General features: G+C 38.5%; 1 protein-coding gene across 1 annotated transcript in view; it reads left to right on the forward strand.

Moving 5' to 3' along the window:
* The first annotated feature begins 2,964 nt into the window (after positions 1–2,964).
* Positions 2,965–10,751, forward strand: part of Slc2a2 (solute carrier family 2 member 2) — a 30,792-nt gene continuing 23,005 nt past the window's right edge. The window contains exons 1-2 of the mRNA XM_004633455.2: positions 2,965–3,037; positions 9,461–9,553. Of these exons, the coding sequence (XP_004633512.1) occupies positions 3,023–3,037; positions 9,461–9,553 (108 nt within the window). The 5' untranslated portion in view covers positions 2,965–3,022. The remainder of the gene's footprint in view (positions 3,038–9,460; positions 9,554–10,751) is intronic.

Genomic DNA, 10,751 nt, shown 5'->3' on the forward strand with positions numbered 1-10,751 from the left:
GCCAGGGTGTTCTAGGCACAAAGTATAGAGTCCTTGAAGCCAAAACAAAGCTATATATGTAATCAACCAGACGTAGACAGTCAAGGTTAAATCTTTGCAGCACACTTGTGGCTGACGCATCTAGGAACATCAGAAGGGGTGCAGGGGAAGGGGGCCCAAGGCTGGGTGTCATAACAAAAGGTAGAGCTAGTATCTACTTTAAGCAACCTGGTGAGGAATCTCTTCCAGAGGCTCAGTATCAGTGAAGAAAAGATGCCACTGACATTGAAACCTAGGGAGAGGCACTCCGAGTTCCTCCATCACACAGATGCTGAGACTGGAGCATGTGGGATAGCTTGAGGCCCACGGCCTGGGTCCAGAGGATGAAAGTCAATCTTAGAGCTGGCCTGCAGCAGGTTGGTCTCTTAGGCCATGGTGAACAATATGGGTTTCCTCCTATGGATGACTAAGAGGTCACAGAGGTCCTGCCCCCAGTAGGGGGTGCATTATCATCTGAATGAACTTTTTGAACAGATTTTCGCTTGAGTGAAGAGACCTAGTAGAAGGCTATGCAAATACACACAAGAGAGTTGCTGACAGTGACCAAAGAGGCATCTACACAAAGGCTGGGAAGACTATGTAAAGAGCTTGCCCTCCCTCTCTGGGAGGCTACAATACCAAATCTATTTCCAGAGTTGTAAAAATACTGCCTTCTTCAGGAACTGGAACCTTTGGATATTCTGCTGCATCCCTGTCTTGGCCAATCTTGAACTCACTTGATTTAGTTCCTAGGAAATACCTGCCCTTACTGACATCTCACTTTACCTTATCAGAAAAGAATGTGGCATGCACAGATAGCTGCTTTTCTTTTCTTGCATTTACAGACTCATTGTACCAAAAGAAAACGTAACAATAAAGAAAACAAAGACAGGGTGATGGGTGCTGCTTTGTAACTCTTAGCACCCACCAAGAATCAATTAATCAAAAAAAGTGATCGATCACACAGAGGCGAATAGCAGGCTCTCATTGATTAGTCCCATACCACAAGTCTGATTTTTGTCCCACAGCCAGGAAGCCACTAACGTACACTTTCCTGGGAGACTAGGATCAAGTATCAGTTCTCCAAGGGCTAAATAATTGAGTGTAATCATTACAACTAAATCCTTCAACCCCATTCCGGAGACAGTTTTAGCCCCTCCAAAATATTGGGGCCATTCTCATTTCTGAGCAAGAGCAGAACGAGAGGCGAGGCGGGGGCCAACTCAGAGGAAGCTGATCGCAGTGGCTCGCAGTGAGAGGCAGGCAGCACTTTGAAAGGGAGAGAGTAACTCCCACATCTGCTAGGTGCTGGCCAAGACTTAATACTCTCACTAGCCTAAGAGAGTTCAAAAGACAAAGGTTGGTACACAGCAGATAGCTAGCATTCCTAACAGCAGCACAAGCCTCTTTACTGAAGATTGTCAGGTTTCTGGAAAACAACTACAGAGGAAGGCTCTAAGGAGTGGGCCTGTGCAAAAGCTGCCAAAACTACAGAAAGTCTATGTGGCTACCTGGGGACTGTGAAGTCTTGTTTCAAAGCTGCTCCCCAAAGCATGGCTCTACAAGCAGAACTCTTCTGTTATGACTAAACAAGTTAATGTATGGCAAGTGCTGAGAGGCACCTGACAGCAAGCAAAGATTCAATAAAGATTAACTATCATTAGTACTGACATTTGTCCATGCTTCTCCTATAAGAAATCATTGTATTTTGCATTTGTATTTGCATACATCTGACCTTATACATTACAAATTTCTAGTAGGAAGCAGCTGTGTCTTATTATGTTTCCTGTGTCTCAAAGCATGGAGCTGGATTCCCCTATTGTTAGTGATTTGAACTGAATTAACCTTCTAAAACCAAACATTTTGGATGCATCATCTTGCAGAAGTGGTACAAAAGAAAAAAGCTAGGCAAAATAAAAGACAAACAAAATCTGATTTTCCTCTACCTCTTCACTTTCTCATTCCATCTCTTTCTTGTGACCCTCTTTTTGCTGCTGTCTTTTACCTTTCCTCTGTGGCAAACTGGTGTCATGTGAGTCTCAGTGGAAGCAGTGACCCTAGTTGCCAGGTACAGTTAAAGCTCAATCAATTTTGATACCTTGTGGACCCCCAAAAGAGATTGTATGTCTGAGAGGATACCCAAGAGGGCACAAGCTGAAGACATATGAACAGACTTGTGAGTGCTACACTGTTACCTCCAGCAAGTTCCTCTTGTCATATACTGACTCAGTAATAGTAATAACAATAACAACCACCATTCACTGAACATTAGAGCACTTTTATGTAGTTTTCATTTAATCCTCCCAACAAAAACAAAGTGTATGTTCTATTACTTCCATATCTCAGGTTTAAAAAGAAATTAATGCACATGAAAATCACAGCAAACCAGTAAATTCTGAGAGTCACACTCTAACCCTTCGCTCTCTAGATCTCATTTAGACAACCAGTCTAGTCTACAGCAGTGCTTGGCCACACCACCCGGCTCTAAAGCACAAATACCACAGTACAAGCACTCAGCAGAGCAGGGCATATTGTGCTTCCTGTGCCCATCTTTGTCTTCCCAGAACACTACCTGGCAGCCCAGCATATCTCAAAAGACAAGATATTTCCTATGAAACAGCTTACAGGGTTCTCTTTCTACCTGTACCCAGTTGTTGCCACACTTAATACATGCCTTAAAATGTGACAAGCTCTGATTTGTAACTTACGCCTAATGAATCTGCTCCCATTTTCTCTTCTGGTGAAAAAAGGTACTGGAGCCACAGTTGCAGAGGCAAAGGATTAATTGATTTGATTCTCATCAAAATTCAAATTCTACTATTAAGAGTCTACTATTAGACTTGTACTTGTAGTTTGAGCTCTTCTCCCCGCCCCACTTTGCTGCTGCTCCTCCTCCTCCTCCTACAATATATAACCACAGGGTGCACATAGAATCAGGGACTGTCAGCTAGATATTCCACACTCAGTACAGGACCTGGAATTAAGAGGACTCCCAACCCACACAATGGCAGGAGATAAGGTAAATCAGCATCAGGTTCATTTTTAAACTAGCTTTGAAACACTCAATAGGAGAATTTGTTCACATTGGTGAGTACACAGAGCTTTTGAGAATATTTGATATAGCTACTACAAATCAAAGCTACTTACTTGGTAATTCATTTGGTTGCTAAAGAAAAACCTGCTTCTTATTCAGTATTGGGGGTTTCAGGATGTTTGCTGTGTTTTCTAACTTTTTCCAAGCGATTCTGTAAAACCATATGACTGAGGGAATGTGCCCTTTTCCCTAAAAGGGGGTAGATTAACCTGAATTTAATCATGGAATTGATTTGAAATATTCAAAACTGTTGATGCATGAACAGCACAAGAGGTAGAAATAAAGCTCTAGAAAAAAGACTGAAGAATTAGCCAAAAAATGCAACAAGTATTCTTCAATCACAGAAGAATGAGGAACGCATTAGGATAATTTGAAGATGGCTGGGAAATTCTGAATGTGAACTATATCTTAGTTACTAATACAATATCAATATATTATCAGATATGATAATATATTATAACCAGGCAGAAAGATATCTTTGTTCTCAGTGAGTCCATGCTGAAGTATTTAAGAGGTGATATAAATATCTAAAACTTATTTTTAAATGTTTCAGCTAAAATGACACACGCAGTGAGATTTAAATGCAATAGATGTTCATATACATGAAGGTTTTGGAGTGTACATTGCACTATTATTTGAACTTCTCTGTAGATATACTACTTTTCAAGGGAACTAAAATGATATACTTGTTCCCTTAGAAATTTTCCTTAACCAGAATCACCCACACAAGTACACAATAATACAAGTTGATAAATTGATGCTCCTGTGACTTGGACCTTTAAGTTCTGAGCAGGCAGGACACACACTGCTGATTATTAGTATGTGCCAATAAGAAGCATGGTTCACAGCATGAACTTTGATGTCAGCATGCCTGGATCTATGCTATAGCACTGCTTCTCCACTGCTATGGGACTTGGGTGAAATTATTCAACTGAACTTTGGGTTTTCTATATTTAAAGAAAAATAAGAACATATTGAGATGTACATGGGCTTTCTAGGTATTATCATAATACCTGAGGCCTTGAGAATAATGAAATCAGATAATACCAGAGAAGTTTCTATGATAAACATTTTAATGTTAATAGTTATACAATATGTACTTAAAGAATAATATACCACAATTTTATGGATGCTGAAGCCCAGAATAAATCTAGAATAGAACTTTAAAGGTAATATAAAGATAAATACTAGTACCTATGGAAGGTACTGCAAGAGGGAATGAAGGTAATGTGCTTAGCAGAGAGCTGGCATTGAGCAGACAGTCCGAGCGTCATTTACAACTAATTAAACTCCCTTATGGATTTTGGAAATTAGGTTGTAGAATTTTCCTTGAGTAACAAGTAATTACCTAATAATAGAATCTAAAAATATTTGAGAACTTGTATAAAAAGCAAAGCTTTTCAATTTTTTAATTTCACCCAGATTTTAAAGGGACAGCATAATTGTAGATCTGTGGGTCAAGAGACCTAAGGTGTTTGCTCTAGACATACACAGAACTCAGACAAGAGCCTTAGCCTGTGGGACTTCAATTTTTTAAACTGAAAAATGGAGTAATTAGACAAGGATTCACCACTCTCTAAAATTCCTTTTAATCTAAAATTCCTATGCTTGAGAAGCCACTGGCCTTTTCCAATTTGAATGCAAAGTCACCATTGGCTTGGCTTCCTGGAGAATACTGTTTAAAGGAAATGCATAAGCTTTCCCCCCTACTTAGTCATTTAGTAGTTGCTGAAAACGTTTCTTTTTCATTCAGTAGTGAGGGTTTAAGATCATCAGCTTAGAGTTCCATAACAGAGTATTTGTCACAGTGGTGCCTTGGTTGATAAACTTAATTCTTTCTGCAATTCTAGTCACAAATTAAATTGGAGAAGAACCAATCAAATTTCCCCCATAAGGTCATTGAACATAACACTGAGTTTGATTTGTTTCTTGTCCAATTCAGTCGCGACCAGAATGGCGCAAAGAATTAAGCCTATGAACCGAGGTAGCACTATAATTCTGTGGTGTTAGGCTTGCCCCTTAATCATTTCTGAGCTTGGTTTCTTCAGCTGTAAAATGGGAGTAATTTCATATACTGTTGGGAAGATTATGGAAATATTGTTGTGAAGGTTATTCATAATACATGAAAAGTTAACATATAGTTGTTTGACAAGACTGATTAATGAGATAATGATATGAACAAAGATGCATTTATTCATTTGCCTTTTTACTGTTTAAAGGACAACCACATTATTTATCTTATTTAATTTTTATGATAAGCTTATGCATTAACTATCATTTACAGGCAAAGAAACTGAGGCTCAGGGATGGTAAGAGCTTAGCTAAAACTTTTTCTTAAATTCTCTACTTACATGTGTATCTTTTTTTTTTTACTAATAAATTCTCTCTGATGTCTTCTAAGCCATAAAATAAGCACATTTTCTGCCATTTTAAGGTTCAGTTATTTGCCTATCCTACCCCTCCACATTTATCCCATGGTGTATTTTAAACTATATATAAGAACTAGTTTCTCTAACTTAAAAACATTAAACCTTAAGTGAAGGCAGAATTACTTAAAATGTTAAATACCTTGAAGCCTATAAAGATGTTTAGAGGAAAAGTCTAAAGATCATTTACTTCTTAGTATACATGGATTTTTTTTCATATTATTAACTGTCTGTATATATGCTTCAATGAATGAAGGGATAATAACTTCTATCTACAAGGTTTTCAAGAGAACAGGCAAACCCATTAGGACACTAAACCCTGAACTAAATAAAACCCTGAGTTCTCACTATTTTCTTCAGCTCTTAAGTATCTATATTGTGGTAATATCTTGGCATTAAAGTGAATAGAGATAATGGTTAATCAGGTTTTTTCATACTTAGTAATTTTCAAAAAAAATTCCCACTTAATAAAACTTTCTCAGACCAAGTCCTGGGCCAACCCATGTAGAAGGCAAAAAAGACTTTTGAAGATATGACTGAGGGTATGAACCTCAAAGTGAAGAGATTTTCCTGGATTATCTGGGTAAATCAAGCCTAATCCCATGCATTCTTCAAACAGGACTTTTCCTTGGTGTTATCTGCTCCAGAGAAGCAGCAACATAAGAGCTGACATGCAGTTGCTAGCAGTGAAGATGGAAGAAGGGTACAGTTAGCTAAGAAATGTGTTGGTCTCTGATGCTGAGAATGGCCCTCAGTTTACAGCCAGGAGGAAAATATAAAACTCAACCTATCATTATGAGGATCTGCACCAACATAAATTTTCTCCTGCAGCCCCCAGAAAGGAACACAGTCTGCTAACTCTCTGAATTTAATCTGCTGAGATTCATTCTGGACTTCTGATTAACATAACTCTATAATAAATAGGTTTATGTTCTCTAAATCAATGGATTGGCATAATTTGTTACAGTCACAGTAGAAAACAAAGAATAAATCCAATGATCCACATAAAGCAGTAATTAGATGTGTTGATGTGAATATATAGTACTAGGCTTTAAAACTGGGTTTGCCCTATAATTCACATCACATTGTCCAGACTGACAGACAATATAAGGGAAATAGACTAACACCTTTTAAAGGCACCTGGTTCCCACACTGCTGATAATGATTATCACCTGTGAATTAGATGAAATTCCTATCCTTGGAAACAGCTTGAGGCAGAAAAAGACTGAAAGAGCAATCACCAACCAATTAAATGGAACCCTATTTTAGCTTTGGCTGTCTGAGCCACAAGTTTTAGATGTCTAGTGACACTTTAAAAGATATTTCAAAATCTACTATGTCCAGAAATTTAGAAATCAAACCATATACAACATTGTAGTTAGGATAAATATACAGCTACCTTCTATTAGTTCAATGAGAAGAAAGGTTTATACTAATATTGCTTAGACAAGGTATCATGTCTGCATCTTGTCCTCTGAATAACTACTATGAAGACAACAATATGTAATGTATTAATTATTGTAACTGTCCTACTAACTTGTTTTGAAATTGTTTCATTGCTATTTTTTCTCATTAAAATGAATATTTTTTTAAAAAAAATCAAAATAGGATAGATATACAGCTACTTTCTCTTAATTCAATGAGAAGATTTGCACTAATAGTGTTTGGACAGGATATCATGTCTGCAACTTGTACTATGAATAACCACTACAGAGACAACAATATGCAATGTATTAATTATTGAAACTCTCCTACTAATCGGTCTTGAAACAGTCTCATTGCTATTTGTTTCTCAATAGAATAAAAAAATCAAATTAAAACAATTTTGTTAAAAAAAACTGCCATGTCCAATGCACCATATATTGTACAATGTATGTGTAAGGATTCACACATTTTATAATTTATTGATATATAATATATATTAAATTTTATTTTTAATTTTTTATATATTATTTATTTTAATACATATATTATATACTATGTGCTTCATTGGGAATGTGTGCCTATAGGTATATATCACATGTTATAAATAGGTCAGTGCATCTGATCACACACTTACGAACTCCTTCATAACTTGTTGTGTACATCTGATATATGTATCATGATTATCTGAATCTATTTGACCATCTATCATTTAATGATATTTATGTTCTTTTTGAAATTTTTGTTATTACACACATAGACATGTAAAGCTGTATGCATAATGTGATTTCTTTAAGATGGTCAGATATATATAATTATGAGTTGAAAGGATCATCTGTTATATTGCATCTTCATGGAATTAGGGAGAATGTAATATAGCTTAACCCACAATTCTAGGTTCAACTAGATGGAAATATTATAAAGTACACTACCTGAATATTGATGTAGATCAGACAAGGCCTGTTTAACACCTCTCATATAACTGCTAAGGTGCTTTTGTACATGGCAAAGCCCAAAAAGCTCTCCCTCTCTTGTTGTTGTATATGGGTTCTGATGTTGTATATGGGTTCTCCCAAGGACATGTGACACGGTTTCTATCTTAGCAATTTCTCTGCTTCAAAAGCAGTTTTAGCTCTCATTCTGATTTTAAATCTTAAAAAAATACAGATCTTAAGAAAAGGATGTTTGAGGGACACCCAAATAGCTCAGCAGATTAAAGTACTTTCTGAGACAGAATGGGAACTGGGGTTTAATCCCTGAGGCATTGTGCTGGCCCAGCCCCTGGGACGTGCTGAGATAGCAACTGAGTTAGTTCCCCTAAGTTCTGTCTGATCACCTCCCATTGATGTACCTGTTTTCTAGGCAAACTAGTTCACCACAGTTACATTTTGCCCCCTCTCTCAGTCAAGAGAGAAAGAGAGAGGATGCTTTTATAGATCTGGATCTAGAAAAGTGTCTCAGCTTACCGGGTGCAGACCTACAAAGTTTGAATTCATCCAGTTGTGCCTGGCTCGGGTCTGGTTGCTGTGCTCAGCTTCTTCCTGCTCAAGCCCTTTGAAGTGAACCTGTTATAGCCCTCTGGCAAGATGTTCTGCCCCTGGATTAGGTGGGTGGTTCTGGGCCCTAGCCTCCCCACAGGGACTTCAGCTGCAGAATTTCACCCCAGGCCTGCCAGGCCTGCACTGGGTCTGGAGGGGTCCAGAGAACAGGACAGAAGGACTCATTCACAAGTGGGCCTGGGCTGGGTCTGGAGGGATCCAGCAGGCAAAAGAGAGTGCAGAAGCTCTCCCACACACTCGCTGCCAGTCCTGGGCTTAGGCTGGGTCTGGAGGGGTCACAAGAGTGGCAGAACTTCTCAAACTGACCTGGGCTGGTTCTGCAGGGATTTAGAGGGGTCCTGAGAGCACGGCTGAAGGTCTCACTCACATGCTGGGCTTGGGCTGGATCCAGAGGGATTTGGGGGGTACAGGGGAGCACAGAAGCTCTCTGAGATAGCAACTGAGATTGGGCATGGTGCTGCCTGTAATCCCAGCACTTGGGAGGCTGAAAACAGGAGAATGACTATAAGTCTGATCTGTGTAGTGAGACCCTATAACCCTGAACTAAATACATTTAAAAAAAGAATAAGAAGGGTAAGGGTAAGGGGCAGAGGCAGAGAGGCAGGGGCAGGGGCAGGGGCAGGGGAGAGGAGAGGAGAGGAAGGGGAGATGTGAGGAGAGGGGAGGAAATGGGAGGTGAGAGGAGAGGATGTTTGGTTCTTTCCCTGGAAAAATCTGTCCCAAGTATTTTTTCAGTTTTAGCACTATAGACAAAATGGTGAATGGCTTTCACATTCTCAAATGAACAACACCTCCCCAGCAGAGCACAGAGAATTCTGTGAAAGGTCAGCAAATGCAAAAAAACAGCCTGTGGAGCCTATAATATGTCCACACTCTGAGATGTTGAAATGGTGGGCAGTTGAACTGCTTGATGTACTCCAGATCTCCATTTTATCCCACAGATTACTGGAACCTTGGTTTTCACTGTCTTCACTGCAGCACTGAGTTCTTTCCAGTTTGGATATGACATTGGTGTGATCAATGCACCTCAACAGGCAAGTGAAACACGAACATGGGCAAGTTCTTTCTGGGGCAAACTCTCATAATAAAATGTGTCCACGTGGGAGGCAGAGGGTAATCTGCCTTCTAAGCACAATGTACGTAGTTCCAAAGCTGATAAGTTGGCCTTGACTCCTCAGTTAACAGCCCACAGGAGAAAAAAAGCAATAAATAATGCTTGATCTGACTGCTGTTCGCTGAACTCACAGAAAAACCTAACTAGGTACCACATGCCCAGAGAGCATATTGCAGCATTCATTCTGAGCTCTCACTCATGCATAAATTATTTTGAAAAGACACAGAAAAGAGGAAACTGTAGAAGGATATGCTTCATTCTGTGCATGCGTATTGAGTACCTACTCATTTGCACCAGACACTTTAATCTATGTTTTCAGCCAAACACTCTCAACTTATTACACTCATTTCCAGGCCTGATCATAACCTTTGGGAGCCTTAACATTGAAAAGGTTATAGTCCTTCACTCCATTCCTATCCCCTGTAGGTCATTCAATATAAATAATAGAAAACTTTAATGACAGTCAAAAAGTGCAAGGTTTGAATTTCTACATTATTTGGATTGTCAGGTTTTCAAAAAAATTTCCAACAGTTTTCTAATCTATTTTGTATATCTCTGCTTTAATGTGCTTGTATTTGTTTATATCTTAGTACTGAGTTTGCCTCTACTGAAGTACATTATAAAATTGGTTCTGTGAGATTTAATTTTAAACACTGTTTCTTCTATGATACACTAAACTCTATGACAGCAATGACCCACCTCTTAGAGCTTTTAATGACAACAGACAGCCCTCTAAGGCATGCATGCCACAGGTTCACCATAGCTGCTCTATGAGGACCCACAGAACAAACTTTTTTCAAGTCTTCAAATCTTCTCAGACTCCAGAGTTGTTTTTAATATTTAGAACTTTTGAATCGCATTCCTGATTATTTTCTTTTTATTTCCCTGGCTGCTAAGCAATCAATCGAGCACAGACTCTATAGCTTATTTCTACCAATAATAGGACACCTAGTATTTAAACTTTGTATAGTATTAACCTTATTTTTTTTCAAAGTTTTATTGATAAACAGATAGCAATGAGACAGTTTCAAATCAAATCAGAAGTACAGTTTCAACAAATAATACACTGCATATATTCTTCTTAGTGGTTAATTGCTGTACAAGAAGTGGACTTGTGA

This window comes from Octodon degus, unplaced genomic scaffold, assembly GCF_000260255.1.
Source record: "Octodon degus isolate 3935 unplaced genomic scaffold, OctDeg1.0 scaffold00055, whole genome shotgun sequence".
Classification (NCBI taxonomy): domain Eukaryota; kingdom Metazoa; phylum Chordata; class Mammalia; order Rodentia; family Octodontidae; genus Octodon; species Octodon degus.